At 36.5% G+C, this 17,500-nt stretch overlaps 1 protein-coding gene across 1 annotated transcript in view; it reads left to right on the top strand.

The window, feature by feature from the left end:
* Scp2 (Sarcoplasmic calcium-binding protein 2) overlaps positions 1-17,500 on the top strand; it is a 191,538-nt gene that overhangs the window by 168,878 nt on the left and 5,160 nt on the right. Inside the window, 3 exon segments of the mRNA XM_067106285.1 lie at positions 5,168-5,287; positions 12,466-12,568; positions 12,776-12,873. Of these exon segments, the coding sequence (XP_066962386.1) occupies positions 5,168-5,287; positions 12,466-12,568; positions 12,776-12,873 (321 nt within the window).

The following is a 17,500-nucleotide window of genomic DNA, read 5'->3' as shown; positions in this document are numbered from 1 at the left end:
GAGAGAGAGAGAACAGGAAGCTTATTAGGCGCAAGCTCCATGCAATTTCATTCAAATTTCACGGTTTGATGACTTTTAAAGCCCTTTTGTCCATAACAGTTTCATGCCGCAATAGAAAACTCGGTCATTAGGGCTCATTTCGACAGCTTTTCGTGAGTAATTGAATCTGGCTGTCACATAAAATTACAAAGATAATATGAGACCTTTCTTCTAAATGGAGGTTTGTTCGTGGTCAGTGATGTATTCAGCTGTAATTTATTCTTATAATTACCTATTGGGAATTGGTAGCTCATCTTGTAATATGGGAGGTTAGGTTCTGTTAAATAGTGCTGTCATTTGTTTTTATAAGCGCTGTTATTTGGTAGTAAAAAGGGCTGTTATTTGATGATAAAGCGCGATATTATTTGTCAGTAAAAAGTGGTTTTATTTGTTAATCAAAATTTCTATCATTATTTTTAATAGAAAACGGCTTTATTTGCTAATAGAAAGTGCTGTTATTTGTTAATCAAATTTGAAATTATTTGCTAATAAAAAGTGCTATGATTTGTCAATAAAAGTGTTATTATTTTTTAGCAAAATGTGCTCATATTTTCTAATGAAAAGTGCTATTATTAGTTAATAAAAAGTGTTAGTATTTGTTAACAAAAAATTTAAATATTTGTTAATAAAAGGTACTATTTTTTTAAAGTGCTATTATTTTTCAACAAAAGGTGTAAATATTTGTTAATAAAAGGTACCATTTTTTAAATAAAAAGTGCTGTTATTTTTTAATAAAAAATGCTATTATTAGTTAAAAATAGGTGCTATTATTAGTTAATAAAAAGGTGCTGTTATTTTCTTATAATAAGTGCTATTATTTGTTAATAAAAAGTACTGTTATTTTCTAATAAAAAGTGCTGTTATTTTCTAATAATAATTGCTATTATTTGTTGATAATAAGTTATATTATTTGTTTATTAATAATGCTATTATTTGTTCATCAAAAATGGCATTATTCCTTAATAAAAACATATTAAAACTAAATTATTGGCTTTTGTTAAGTATGTAGTCATTCAAGACGACGGTATTATAGTCTGTTTTCAATCTGGCAGCAAATTCCGGCAGTCGATACCACTGAGGCTAATCGTGATTGGTTGCTGATGCTGCTCAGCGCCTTCCTATTGGTTGCAACGATATCGGATGCCAGCATTTGCCGTCAGCTCCGAAAAAAAAACAGCCAAAATCAATGTAAACCATTAGAAATTTTGCTGCGTTTTAACCTGAGTGTAATTTATTTTTATTGTGTAGATTTTTTATACACATCTGAGTAATAATAATAATAATAATAATAATAATAATGAAAATAATAATAATAATTGACAATCCTAAGCTGTTTCAATAACAGGAAAAAAATTCCTACGCCATCCAGTGTTTTAAAGCTGTACGCAAGAGCATTAATTCTAAGCTTAGAAACGCTTACAACTAATCTTCACCACGCTTGATAAGTGGGTAGAACCCTCAAATGTCAAAGTTCAAACACAAACTTCCTTTTTTTGTAATTAACTGAATGCCGGAACTCGTTGCAAAGAAATTCAAAAAATTGGATCAAGGACGCCTCTGTAACAATGGACTTCAAAAGCTGCGATAGATTTTCCGTTCTGGAACATCCAGTTAATTAAGTGTAATTGGGATTCTTTTCTGTCGTCGTTTCAAAGTCACGTTTTAGTTCAGTTGCCCATTCAGGGCTCAGTTGTATAGAAAACGGGGGGGTTCCTTGAAGTTGACTGTAGGGAAGTGACCTGTAATGGGGCTGTGTATCATTCGTAGATTACTTGCGAGAGAAAATTGTATTACGTACATAAATACATGAACACATACATACATACAGTATCATTTGACTATATTATTATTATTATTATTATTATTATTATTATTCAGAAGATGAACCCTATTCATATGGAACAAGCTCACCACAAGGGCCATTGACATAAAATTCAAGCTTCTAAAGATTATTATTATTATTATTATTATTATTATTATTATTATTATTATTATTATTATTATTATTCAGAAGATGAACCCCATTCATATGGAACAAGCCCACCACAGGAGCCATTGACTTGAAATTCAAGCTTCCAAAGAATATTAAGGTGTTCGTTCGAAAGAAGTAACAGAACGTAAAGAAGAGTCAGTTGTTAGAAAAACAGATGAATTAAAAAATAGATAAATAAATAAGTAAAAAAGTAAGTAAATCATTAAAATGTAAGGAGAATTGTATTAGGGTATTCTGTGTAATGGAGCTGCATCGTCCTGAGGTTACTTTACTAGACGAAAGTGTGTTACATGCATACATACATGTATACATACATGCCCACAGTATTCTTGAAAGGGCGTTCCTGAACCCCCTTTTAGTCCTAATTACTGCCAATTGAAGACCCTCCTGGTAATGAATTAAGTTCTGACGTATTCAGATTGATTTTAGTATCGCCGTTGACCTACTTACGTTCAGTAGCCCACTTCTCATTGGTTATGTATGTATGTATGTATGTATGCATGTATGTATGTGTATTCATGTACGTAGGAGTCCTTAATTAACGTAATGGAGAGACAGAATCCAGGTGCTTCGAGAGAGAGATGTGGTACTCAGTGAGAGACCAGAAAGAAGTATTATAAAGGACCTAGGTGCCACTAAATATTGTGTTTTCAGTGTTGTGAGTCCTACCGAATAAATATGAGGCAGAGATAGAAAATTTCAGGACTCTCTCTCTCTCTCTCTCTCTCTCTCTCTCTCTCTCTCTCTCTCTCTCTCAATATATTTTATCAATATTATGATTCCTATAAAAGAAATATGAAGTAAGGATAAAAACTGCAATTCTCTCTCTCTCTCTCTCTCTCTCTCTCTCTCTCTCTCTCAATATATATCTTTCAATCTTATGATTCACATAAAATAGATATGAAATAGGAATAAAAATTCCAATATTCTCTCTCTCTCTCTCTCTCTCTCTCTCTCTCTCTCTCTCTCTCTCTCAATATGTATTTTCAATATTATGATTCATATAAAATAAATATGAAATAAAAGGAAAAAAATGCAATATTCTCTCTCTCTCTCTCTCTCTCTCTCTCTCTCTCTCTCTCTCTCTCTCTCTCTCTCTCTCCTACCTATTTAACAGAGAGAGAGAGAGAGAGAGACAGCCAGTCAGTCTACTTTCCTCACCTAATCCCCAATCCTCTCCTCAAAAACTCGTAGATTGTCCAAAACCAAAGTTTCGCATCCTTTCCAAACTTCATACATCCTTAATGGCGAAATACGTAAATGCATTCCTGAAGAACTTATTCAAATTTATAAGACGCCGCCGAATGGATGTTATACCAGATTATAGGAGAAACTTTGCCACGATTTAGGGGAACGAATTTGGGGAGTTAGGATGGGCCTGTGAAATGGCTACCCCGGAAGTTTGATCAGTTCTGCGGGGGATGTTGTCACGGGAATCCTGCGATCGAGGTAGGATGTGAATCACGGGATGATAACTCGGGAATCCTACGATCGAGGTAGGATGTGAATCACGGGATGATAACTCGGGAATCCTACGATCGAGGTAGGATGTGAATCACGAGGGTGATAAATAGGGAATCCTACGGTCGAGGTAGGATGTGAGGCACCGGATGATAAATAGGGAATCCTACGATCGAGGTAGGATGTGAGTCACCGGATGATAACTAGGGAATCCTACGATCCAGGTAGGATGTGAATCATGGGATGATAACTAGGGAATCCTACGATCGAGGTAGAATGTGAATCACGGGGATGATAAGTAGAGAAATCCTACAATTGACGTAGGATGTGAATCACGGGGATGATATAAAAGTAGGGAATCCTACGATCGAGAAGGATGATGGGTAGGATGGGTTATTTTCTTTTTTGCAAAGCTTCTTAAGTCCTCGTGAAGGTGGCTTGCGCGGGCGCGAGAGCGTGGTTGTGAGAGAGAGAGAGAGAGAGAGTGGTGAGTGAGGCAGGGCTCTCTCTCTCTCTCTCTCTCTCTCTCTCTCTCTCTCTCTCTAATATATTTTTAATGTGATTCATGCAAAATGAATGTGAGGCAAAATAAGAAAATTGCACGTTTTATCTCTCTCTCTCTCTCTCTCTCTCTCTCTCTCTCTCTCTCTCTCTCTCTCTCTCTCTCTCTCTCTCTCTCTCTCTCAATATATTTTTCCAGTATTGTGCTTCCTATAAAATAAATGAAGCAGAGAAATAAAATTGCACAATATCTCTCTCTCTCTCTCTCTCTCTCTCTCTCTCTCTCTCTCTCTCTCTCTCTCTCTCTCTCTCTCCTTCAAATAAGCTTTTCTTCCATAAATCTACTAATGCATAATGCAAGACTTTTAGATCGTTCTCTGGAAAAATAAAAGTGTGGGCCCGAAAAACATGTGATTTCTTTCCATAAACAAAATAAATGTATAAATAAATAAATAAATAAATCAATAAACAAATAAATAAATAAATATATATATAGAAAAATAAATAAATAGATAGATAAATGCATTTATGGTAAATAAACGAGACCACAAAGTCTTGTGGCATAATTCTTTATCTACTCATTTAATTCTGTATTTACTCACTTATTATCTCATTTCTTTGTAACGGCCCCCCAAATCTTACCAGATATGACCTGTTGTACAAGACAAAGTACTGTCAATTTCCACCTTCATGTTTTCAAACGGACCTCTCACTTAACGAGATAACATTCCCTTTTTCTTGCCTTCCTCTTCTTCTTCTTCTTCTTTCTCCTGCTTTTTCTTCTTCTGCTTCTCCCCCTCCTCCTCCTCCTCTTCTTCTTCTTCTTCTTCTTCTTCTTCTTCTTCTCCTCCTTTTCTTCTTCTTCTCCTCCTCTTCATTCTCTTTTCCTCCTCCTCCTTTTCTTTTCTTTCATTCTCCTGTTTTTTCTTCTCCTCCTCCTCCTTCTTCTTCTTCTTCTTCTTCTTCTTCTTCTTCTTCTTCTTCCTTCTCCTCCTCCTCCTCCTCCTCCTCCTCCTCCTCCTCCTCCTCCTCCTCCTCCTCTTCTTCTTCTTCTTCTTCACCTTCTTCTTCTTCTTCTTCTTCTCCTTCTTCTTCTTCGTAATGAACGATTCTTCATTTCCCCCTCCGGATAGCTTCGGTTTCCTAATGGCCTCTGTTTCCTTTCGTTTTCAGAAAGTGTGCGGGGCCCGAGGATGGACCCAGGAGGACTCCCATTACAACAAGACACGAAACACGCTGCGCACCCTATGGACAGTCCTCACCAGCCGGGCGGACAGGGATCAGGACAGTCAGGTAAGGACAGAGAAGATGGACAGAGAAAGACAGAGAGATGGAAGAAGAAGAGAGACAGGGAGACAGACTCTGTGAGGCAAAAGGTGAAGAGAAAGACAGGTTCTGAGAGGTAGAAGATGAGAAGAAGAAACAGAGAAGAGAAAGACAGGTTCTGAGAGGTGGAAGATGATAAGAAGAGACAGAGAGAGAGAGAGAGAGAGAGATGAGAGTGTGTGTTTGTGTGTATGGTGGTGAGTGTGTGTGTTTGTGTGTATGGAGAGAGAGAGAGAGAGAGAGAGAGAGATAGAAGAACATCTATGACATGAGAGAATAATGAATGATCTGGGAAGATGAGAGAATAATAAATGATCTGAAAATGAGTTGTGTGTGTGTGTGTGAGAGAGAGAGAGAGAAGAGAGGAAGTGTGTGTGTGTGTGTGTGAGAGAGAGAGAGAGTGTGTGTTTTATTGAGAGAATAATGAATGATCTGAAGATGAGGAGAGAGGATAGATATTATGATGTGAACATCTATGAGAGTGAGAGAATTATGAATGATCTGAAGAAGATGAGAGTGTGTGTGTGTGTGTGTGTGTGTGAGAGAGAGAAAGGGAGAGAGAGAGAGAGAGAGAGAAACAGGAGGAGAGAGACAGAGAAATGCCTAATTAATCATTCAGCCAGTGTCATGGCCAAGATGAAGTCATGTTCCATCGTCATGTGCAGCCCCATGGCGAATTGCTAATCCCGACCCGAATCTGTCTGTCTCTGCCTGGCCCCGTCAAGATTGGACAATGCCAGAAGCCTGGCGGTGAGGCCGTCTCGAACGCGTGTAAGACACGGCGTGGCGGAACGTGTTTGGAACTTGTCTGTGGTAATGATGAGGTTCCATGTCGATGTTTTTGACGTTGTTAATGAAAAGGATTTCTTAACTTGTTTATTATTAAGTTAATGAGTTAGTGTATTTGTTTTTAAGTTGTGTGTTACTTTAGACAAAGTGCTGGTTTACTTATTTGTGTTAATTATGTTTGTGAAATATTACGGATTGGTAAATCTTTCAGACTGAACTTTTTTTCCCTACTGTACTTTTGTAATTTGTGTATATATATATATATATATATATATATATATATATATATATATATATATATATATATATATATATATATATATATATATATTATATATATAATATATATATATATATATAAATATATATATATATATATATATATATATATATATATATATCTATAAATGTATATGTATATATACGTATATAATATATATACATACATACTTACATACAGACATACTAGTTCATATTCATACTTACTCATCCCTGTATACACTGATACCACTAATCACAAGAACTGTTGCTCAAACTAAAAAACACCAGTCTTGTAATCCCAAGTAATCTCTATTAATCCCTAGTAATCTCCCTGGGGTGTTCCGAACTTAGTTATATAGCTCTCTCAGCCTCCTGTCGGCGGCGGCGGCACGAGAATGATCGGAAGAAGAAGAAGAAGAAGAGAAAGAAGAAGATATTCACCTAGGTCATTCGTTAATGAGTCTGCCTGGAAAGTTTGATGTGAAAATACACTCTTCTTCTTCTTCTTCTTCTTCTTCTTCTTCTTCTTCTTCTTCTTCTTCTTCTTCTTCTTGTTTTTGATGATGTGTTTTTAGAAGGTGCAGATCTTTCCCCGTTGTGTGTTTTCGTTTTTATAAATAACAAACAAAATAGTTTATCTAAAAAAAATATTTTATCAAATTTTTTTTTTATCAACATTTGCTGTCGATGTTTTTGATGACGTGGTGTAAAGGTTTTAGAACTTTTCCGTGTGTGTTTTTCATTTTTATAAATGAAAAACACAAAATATTTTATCAAATAAAATATTTTATCAAATTTTTTTATCAAAATTTACCTGAGCCAAGTAGTGAAAACTGTCATTTATTTTTCATTACTTTGATCAAAGTTCAAAAGAAAATTTGTAACCAAAGAGTTTTACGGACAGTTTTTATTATTTTTTTATTTATTTTTTTTTTTTTGTAAAATCATCGAAATTAAATCAAAATTCCCCATATGCTTTTTCCTAAGTCAAAACATTAATATGGGGCGGGGTAGGGGTACGGACAGTTTTTATTATTTATTTTTATTTTTTTTTTTTGTAAAATCATCGAAATTAAATAAAATTCCCCCATATGCCTTTTTCAAAGTCAGAAATTTTTTTTTTTTTTTTTTTTTTGCAAGCCACGAAATCATCATAGCCCTTTTTTTGGAATTAAAGAAAATTTTTCCCACTATCTTCCAAAGTTTAAAAAAAATAGTCATGAATTTATTCCAGTTAAAAACCCATACCCATTTATTTTTTTGAAATTTAAAGAATTCCAATGGGCTTCCATTCAAATTAATAAGAGATTTACTGTTGACTTTTTAAAACTGGTGAAGCCTTTTCTCAATTGTAAACTTTCAAGTTATTGATAAAAGAAATTTATCATTCGGTTTTTCCAGTTAAAATCACAGTTTTTTTATTTAAATCATTTCCCAGTTTTGTCTTTTTCAAAATGAAAGTAAAATACACGCATTTTTACAAAATATACAATACATTTTTCTTTTAAATCATTTCTCATATTGTCCTTTTCAAATTAAAATTGTAAGGTACTCGCCATTTCATTTTATCCAAGTAAAACAATAGATTTTATCCTTGAAATATTCATCCGATTTCGTCCTTTCCAATTTAAGAATAAAGCAACAGATTTCCTCCTGGAAATATTGACCCCATTATGTACTTTTTAATCCCTTTGAAACCTGCACACTTCTCCAACCAACAAATCACTCTAAGCTCAATCCCTCTCACGCTCAGCGTGCGAGAAATAAACGTCCAATGATTCACACTGACTCACGCCATAACGCTCCACGAATTGACGGCGCGCGCGAATCGGAATCACGATTCTTCGTCCTGTATCGCAACGAAGGGGTTTAATGAGGGAAGAGCTAATTAACTGGGTCCCATAAATCATCGTTAGGGAATCGGTTTCCCCCAAATTTCGGTGACACCTCTTTTGTGGGAGAATGAGGACCACCCCCACCGCCCGGTTGAATGAAGTTGCGGATATGTTATTACCCTGGTTTTGGGATTTAGGGAGCCGGGGAATTCAAAAGACTTGTTGCTTAATTGGTAATGAGAGAGAGAGAGAGAGAGAGAGAAGCAGAGAAATTGTCAGAGAGAGGGAAAGAGAGAAACAGAAACAGAGAGAAAAAGACGGAGACAGAGAAAGAGAGAGAGACAAAGACATTGAGAGAGAGAGAGCGAGAGACATTGACAGAGAGAAAGATATATATATATATAGAGAGAAAGAGAGGAGAGTAAGAGAAGAAACACAGGCAGAGACATAGGCAGATAAAGAGAATAAGAGAGAGAGAGAGAGAAAAAGATAAATTAATTCTGGCGTGAGAAAGAAAAATAGAGATAAATTAATTCCAGTGCTTTCTCCTTTTTGATACCTTACCGCGAGGGAGAAACTACGATCAGAACTTTCTATTAAAAAAAAAAGTAAAAACTGTGCTGGCCAACTCCTCCGACTCAAACGAAAAAAAGGGAGGGAAGGAATCCCCCCCACCAGAGAAACTTAAATAAAAATGCTGAATGTCTTCTGTCGGAATCAGCAGTTCCAAATTAAATTTATCCCTTAGGAGAAGAAAACATTTAAAATATTCAGAAACTAAATTTTTATTTTATACGTACTTTCTCGCACACGTAAAATTACTTCTTACTTATTATTGTATTTTTTTTTATTTTGCTTCTAATATGACTGATTTTTATCATTTTTAGACCTTTAATCGTACACACAAACATACATTGCTGTAGCTTAAATTACCCAATAAACGAAAATGATTAAGGGATTCCATGTCTAACTTGTCCACCCATAGATTTTTAGGCTAACATCATCTACTTAGGCCATTTTTATTTTAAAGTCATCTGCGTAGACCATTTTTAGACCAACGTCATCTATGTAGACCATTTTTAAACTAACACTATCTATGTAGACCATTTTTAGAAAAACATCATCCCTGTAGACCATTTTTAGACCAACATTATCCATGTAGACCATTTTCAGACCAACATCATCCGTGTAGACCATTTTCGGACCAGCATCATCCGTGTAGACCATTTTCAGACCAACATCATCCATGTAGACCATTTTCAGACCATCATCCATGTAGACCATTTTCAGACCAACATCATCCATGTAGACTATTTTCAGACCAACATCATCCATGTAGACCATTTTCAGACCAACATCATTCGTGTAGACCATTTTCAAACCATCATCCATGTAGACCATTTTCAGAACAACATCATCCATGTAGACTATTTTCAGACCATCATCCATGTAGACCATTTTCAGACCATCATCCATGTAGACCATTTTCAGACCATCATCCATGTAGACCATTTTCAGACCAACATCATCATCCATGTAGACCATTTTCAGACCAACATCATCCATGTAGACCATTTTCAGACCAACATCATCCATGTAGACCATTTTCAGACCACCCTCATCATCCATGTAGACCATTTTCAGACCAACATCATCCATAAATTTCAGACCAACATCATTATCTAATTTTCAGACCACTCATCTGACTATTTTCAGACCAACATCATCCAAATTATAGACCACCCTCATCATCTAAGTATTGTCACCTATTGTTACTCTCCAGACTCTCTGTCAAAAGTATAGATTTCCCTTATCTAAGAGATCTGTCAGAGAGAGAGAGAGAGAGAGAGAGAGAGAGAGAAAGGTATAAGTTAATTCTGGTGTTAGAAAGAAAAATAAGAGATAAATTAATGCCTGGACTTTGAGGATCTTTGAAACCCAAACATAAATCCGTCAATTTCTGAGGTTCAGCTCCAGTTATTCATTATTGGAAATGATATTAACCAAAATCAAACGTTTGTCATTAAGATTACTGCCAAATCTCCTGATCTCCAAATGTTCTCTCTCTCTCTCTCTCTCTCTCTCTCTCTCTCTCTCTCTCTCTCTCTCTCTCTCTCTCTCTCTCTCTGTTGGCTGGTTTTTTCCCCTTTGGAGTCCTCTTGGTTTATTAGTGGTATATGCTGACTCTGTCCATAAGGGTTTTCAGCTGAAGATTTAAAGGAAGAATTTAAGATATTCCGTCACAAACTTCTGTTCAGATACTTCTTTATCTATTGATTCGTTCAAGAGCACATTTTAAAATTCTCCTGTAAAGTCATTTCCCGTCGATTATCGCCGAGGTATATATATATATATATATATATATATATATATATATATATATATATATATATATATATATATATATATATATATATATGTATGTATGTAATTAATCCCAATTCTATGTCACAAAACATGTATTTGGTCACAAGACAGCTGCATGTACATTAGGTCACAAAACAGCTGTCAGTACATTAGGTCACAAAACATGTCCAGCACATTGGTCACAAAACAGCTGTCCAGCACTGTCACAAAACAGCTTTTCAGCACATTTGGTCACAAAATAGTTGTTCCTCACATTAGGTCACCAAACAGCTGTTCATCACATTAGGTCACAAAACAGCTGTCCAGCACATTAGGTCACAAAACAGCTGTCCAGCACATTAGGTCACAAAACAGCTGTCCAGCACATTAGGTCACAAAACAGCCTGTCCAGTACATTAGGTCACAAAACAGCTGTTCAGCACATTAGGTCACAAAACAGCTGTCCAGTACATTAGGTCACAAAACAGCTGTCCAGTACATTAGGTCACAAAACAGCTGTTCAGCACATTAGGTCACAAAACAGCTGTCCAGTACATTAGGTCACAAAACGGCTGTCCAGTACATTAGGTCACAAAACAGCTGTCCAGCGCAGTTGGTCACAAAACAGCTGTTCAGTACACCTGCCCACAAATGCCTCCTCAGATATTTATTTATCTATTCAGTCGGTCAAAAACGGATCTCAAAATTCCCCTACCTAAGTCATTGTTAAGTCCATTATCGTCGAGATAAAAGAATGTATATTAAATTGCTCCAATTGAAGCTCGCAATTTCTCATAGCCTACCCCCAGCATGTTAATAGCACGTAATAGTCCAATTTGGAACCCCCATTATCTAATAAAGCTCGAAATTTAATAACGCTACCCTAGCAGGCATCCTGGCCAGTTAGATCGTTCGGTTTTAGATGGTTGTTTGGCCATAGACTTGAATGTAGACTTGGATCTAGACTTGTCATTAGCTTTCAAGTCTTAATCTTCTTGTTGTTGTGATTTTTATATATCTCGACCCTTCCCTTCCTCTTAGACTTGGAGAGAAAGTTTTCCACTGTAATTTTCAATATTGTATCCACGTTCTCTCTCTCTCTCTCTCTCTCTCTCTCTCTCTCTCTCTCTCTCTCTCTCTCTCTCTCTCTTTTGACTTTTGTGGTGATTCCATCTTTTCCATTAACTTATTTTTACGTCATTCACGTTCGGTAGCTACCTAAATCATCCACTTGCTACCTCAGCCGCTACCTGGATCACCCATTCATCCATATGTCATCCATTTTTACGTTATTAGTCATCCATTTCCTAAATTATTCAGTCATGAATAATTTGGATTTTACATCCAAACTTTTGGCATCCATCACAAGCTGTGACCCATCCGTTTCATCCACATATCATCCATTTCAGGCTTCAGTTTTAAATAACATTCTTTGACTCATTCACTCAGTCATCCACAGAGTCATCCATTCCATAACTCTTTCCGTTCCAGATTCAAACATTTTATAGCCATCACAAACTGTGACTCATCCGTTTCATCCACATATCATCCAAATTAGGCTTCAGTTTTAAATAAGATCTTTGACTCATTCACTCAGTCATCCACGAAGTCATCCATTCCATAACTCTTTCCGTTCCTGACACAAACTTTTGACATCCATCACAAGCTGTGACTCGTCCGTTTCATCCACATATCATCCAATTCAGGCTTCAGTTTTAAATAAAATCTCTGACTCATCCACTCAGTCATCCATTCCATCTCTCTTTTTCGTTCCAGTCAAAACTTTTTATAGCCATCACAGGCTGAGAATCATCCATTTAATCCACACATCATCCATTCCAGGCTTCAGTTTTAAATAAAATCTTTGACTCATCCACCCAGTCATCCATTCCATGAAGTCTTTTTCCATTCCAGGTCTCGGTAGAGGAATGGTATTCCGCCTGGCAGGAAGACGAGTCTGACCGGGAATGGAGCCACAGATTTCGAGATTTGATGTTCCTCTTAGAAGACGCCTCAGGTAAGGCAAGGACGTGAGGTCCTTCTATCTACCCCTTCTTCCTCTTCTACTTCTGCTTCTCCTTCTCCTTCTTCTGCATAGGTGAGGTCCTCCAATCTACCCATCTTCTTCTTCTTCTACTTCTTCTCCTTCTTCTGCACAGGCCTACGATGACAAATAGACCTGTACCTGCCAATATACGATAATGAAGTCCCTTTTATTCCACAGGTGACGGCCACATCGACGTCGACGAGTACGTCGCCCTCTACACAGCCTTGGGCCTAACGGAAACCGGATGTCGCGAGGCCTTCAGAAGAGTCCAGAAGGTACTTACCGTCCCCCTTATTCACGCCACGTTCTTCTGGCTTGAGTAGATTGATTCCTGATATTCTCTGTAGACTCTGTCTGTAGGTTCTCTGGGCTTGAATGGGGTGTCAAACGTTCGTTCGTTTCTGTGGTGAGGTTTATCTCTCTCTCTCTCTCTCTCTCTCTCTCTCTCTCTCTCTCTCTCTCTCTCTCTCTCTCTCCTTCTCCTTCTTCTTCTTGTTAGCGTGGTTTCATTATTTTTTCTGATTACGAAATTTTTAAGCTAAATGGGTGAATTTTTGTAGATTTTGGCATAAAGTAGGTTCCTTTCGGGGTATGATAGCGAAATTTGTAGCTAAATGAACAATTTTCTGTAGCATTTAGCATAAAAAGTGACCGTTTTTGGGGTATGAAAACGAAATTTGTAGCTAAATGAACAACTTTCTGTAGCATTTAGCATAAAAAGTGGCCCTTTTTGGGGTATGAAAACGAAATTTGTAGCTAAATGAACAATTTTCTGTAGCATTTAGCATAAAAAGTGGCCCTTTTTGGGGTATGAAAACGAAATTTTGTAGCTAATGAACAATTTTCTGTAGCATTTAGCATAAAAATGGCCCTTTTTGGGGTATGAAAACGAAATTTTGTAGCTAAATGAACAATTTTCTGTAGCATTTAGCATAAAAATGGCCCTTTTTGGGGTATGATAACGATATGTATATACAGTATATATATCTATATATATATATATATATATATATATATATATATATATATATATATATATATATATATATATATATATATATATATATATATAATAGCATAAATGAGAAATTTTTTTAGAATTTAGCAAAAAAATGGTCCTTTTCAGGGTATGCTGACGGAATGTGTAGCGAGATATACACATATCTGCAACATTTAGTATAAGCGTTAATTTTGTTTCATTGACTATAATAAATTTAACTAAATACTCCATATTTTGGTGTCGTTTACTATAAGGAGTCCCCACGACACTGTAATGTTACTGAAAGATTTGATTAAAAAACAGGCCTTAAATAATAATAATAATAATAATAATAATAATGAATGTAGTTTCTCAATAATTCTGATATTAATAATAATAATAATAATTAATAATAAAAGTTTAATAATAATAATAATTTAAAATTTGTAATAATAATTTCATTTGTGGCAAATTGATTTAGTGAAGCATAATAATAATAATAATGACAATAATAATAATAATAATTTCACATGTCAGACCAGATCCCCATAATAATAATAATAATAATAACCACCCACAGAGAAAACGTTATAACCCAGCGACAAACGAGGTTATAATGAATTATAACCCAAAAAAACACAACACGGCTATAAATTAAAACGAAAAGATAAATTAAAAAAAAAAAATAGCGGTCGAAATGCGCATCGTAATCCGTTCGTATCTGTCAATAGATCGATGACGAATGAATGAGATGAAAAATGAAACAAAAACAAAAAATGTTGGACACAACGACTCACTGATGACTTCGTCGATAGGGGCCAATTTGGGACCGTTGCTGGAAATGGGATTTGCTTTTTTTTTTACTTTTTACTTTTTTTTGTTCACGAAATTCATGCTGTTGTTTTGGTTTGACTGATTACGTGGGGGTGAAGGGGGTTGTTGGGGCGGTGTTGAAAGCATGACAGATTGTAATTGTTAAGTGTAAGTGTGAAGTATAATAAATAATGATGGAATGATGGATTGCAAGTGTGAATTACAGAAAATATTGACGGATTGTAAGTGTGAAGTACAATAAATTATGATGGATTGTAAGTGAGAAGTACAATAAATTATGATGGATTGTAAGTGTGAAATACAGAAAGCTGTGACGGATTGTAAGTGTGAAGTGCAATAAAAATGATGGCTTGTAAGTGTAAGTGTAAAGTACAGAAAATTATGATGGATTGTAAGTGTGAAACACAGAAAATAGCGACGGATTGCAAGTGTGAAGTACAGAAAATAGTGGCGGACTGTAAGTGTGAAGTGCAATAAATTATGATGGATTGTAAGTGTGCAGAAAATAGTGACGAATTGTAAGTGTAAAGTACAGAAAATTATGATGGATTGTAAGTGTGAAGTACAGAAAATAGTGACGGATTGTAAGTGTGAAGCACAGAAAATAGCGACAGATTGTAAGCGTAAAGCACGGAAAATAATGACGGATTGTAAGCGTAAAGTACAAAGAATTATGAAGAACTGTAAGTGTTAAGTATAAATGTGAAGTACACAAAAATATGAAGAATTATAAGTGTAAAAGTATGAAAAATTATGACAAAGTATAAGTGTAAAGTGTAAAAAAAAATATACACATACATACATACACATTCACGATCCCCATGGCAACGTCTGACCTGACCTGACATGCGCAGTAAAATGTAAACTGTCCCTCCATATTGGCACAACCTACGATTCCCCAACCGTTTTATGCATTTCCCATAAGCTGGTCGTAAATTTCCCGAACGGACCCAAACAACAGCGCAGGTTTTCCCGATTATCTCCAATTTCCTGTGCCAGTACCCTTACTAGAGAGAGAGAGAGAGAGAGAGAGAGAGAGAGAGAGAGAGAGAGACCCGCTCCCTAAATGGACCAGAAGGTCCCGGAATGGCTTAGAATGTCCAAAAATGATCCAGATTGAATGATTAAGAATGTCCCAGAATGTCCAGAAAGGTCGTAGAATGTCCCAAAATGTACCAGAATGGTCGTAGAATGTCCCAGAATGTCCAGAAAGGTCGTAGAATGTCCCCGAATGTCTAAAAATGTCCCAGAATGTCGTAGAATGTACCAAAATGTCCCAGAATGTCCAAAAAGGTCGTAGACTGTCCCAAAATGTCCCAGAATGTCCAGAGAGGTCGTAGAATGTCCCCGAAAGTCTAACAATGTCCCAGAATGTACCAAAATGTTGTTATAGATGTCCCAGAATGTCGTAGAATGTACGAAAATGTTGTAGAATGTCCCAAATGTCCAGAAAGTCCCAGAATATCGTAGAATGTACCAAAATGTTGTAGAATGTCCCAGAATGACAGGGAATGTTCCAGAATGGGGTCAGCTATTTCTGGGCGACATAATTTCCTACAGCGGGTGAAGGCCACGTGGTTTTTTAATAATTATATATATATATATTTTTTTAATCTATTCAGGGACTCGAGGCTTTAATTATTAGTATTGTCATTATCATTATTTTTAAATTATTTTTTGGGTATTGCATTTTAAATCAATCAGGCTTCAGGGTGTTGTCGCTTTGCAGATCTCATTTTAAAGCTTTTTTGTCTCACCTCACTATTTATGCATGTCTCAAATTATCAATTAGCTTTCATAATTCATCGTGAGAGTTTCTCTTAAATGTAGCTGTTGCAAATCACATTTCGAATCATTTTATACTTGTCTCAAATTATCAATTAGCTTTCATAATCCATCGTGAATATTTCTTTTAAATGTAGCTTTTGCAAAAATCTAATTTCAAATCGTAATTTGTCACCTCGCCGTGTATACGAGTATATTTCTCAAATTATCAGTTACCATCCATCACTTAATTCCAGTCGTCTACTACAGAATGTCTCTACGAATCTTCTCTACAAAACACAGAGTAGTACCTCTACATATCTACATCCATTCTCATGCTGATTCCATCACCCGCCACCGGAATGGGAATCAGGAATTACAAAGGGACTCTCGATATTCCTCGCTGCTTCCTTTCATTCCCAGGCAGGGAAATGGACCTGCCCCTTAAAACGTCGCTAAATTCAGAAACGTTCTCGTAACAGATCGCTGGTAATTTACACTTCAGAGGAAAACGAATGTCGGCGCGGAGGGCATTGTTCAAGATTCGTGTTCCGCTTTGGTTGTGGAAGGGCGAACGGTATTCGAGGTTTCGGTGGGATTCTGAATCTTTTTTTAAGGGGGGGTTTCAGTAGAGGGATGTGTCCTTTTTGGGGAGATTTCAGTGGAGGGATGAATCCTTTTTTCAGGAGGTTTCAGTGGAGGAACAAATCGTTTTTGGAAAGGTTTCAGTAGAGGAGTGAACCCTTTTTGAGGTTTCAGTGGAGGGATCAGTCCTTCTGGGGGAGATCTCTGTGGAAGGATGAACCCTTTTTTGAGGAGGTTTCAGTAATGAGACAAATCATTTTTGGGGAGGTTTCAGTGGAGGAGTGAACCCTTTTTGAGGTTTCAGTGGAGGGGTGAACCCTTTTTTCGTAGGTTTCAGCAGAGGGACAAACTCTTTTGTAGGTCTCAGTAGAGGGACGAACCTTTTTCCAGGGTTTCAGTAGAGGAGCGAACCCTTTTTGAGGTTTCAGTAGTGGGATGAATCCTTCTGGAGAAGGTTTCAGTGGAGGGATGAATCCTTTTGGAGGAGGTTTCAGCAGAGGGGTGAATCCTTTCGTAGGTTTCAGTGGAGAGACTAACCTTTTCCGAGGTTTCAGTAGAGAAACGAGCGCTTTCGAAGGTATCAGTAGAGGGACGAACCTTACCTCTCTCTCTCTCTCTCTCTCTCTCTCTCTCTCTCTCTCTCTCTCTCTCTCTCTTTCATGTACCTGTATAATTATTAAAATTGATTCAGTTACTTTGAAATAAGCGATGCCTTTCTCTCTCTCTCTCTCTCTCTCTCT

The sequence above is a fragment of the Macrobrachium rosenbergii genome, chromosome 7, assembly GCF_040412425.1.
Source record: "Macrobrachium rosenbergii isolate ZJJX-2024 chromosome 7, ASM4041242v1, whole genome shotgun sequence".
Lineage (NCBI taxonomy): Eukaryota > Metazoa > Arthropoda > Malacostraca > Decapoda > Palaemonidae > Macrobrachium > Macrobrachium rosenbergii.
Note: the sequence above shows the minus strand (reverse complement) of the source record. Positions and strands in the feature narration are given on the sequence as shown.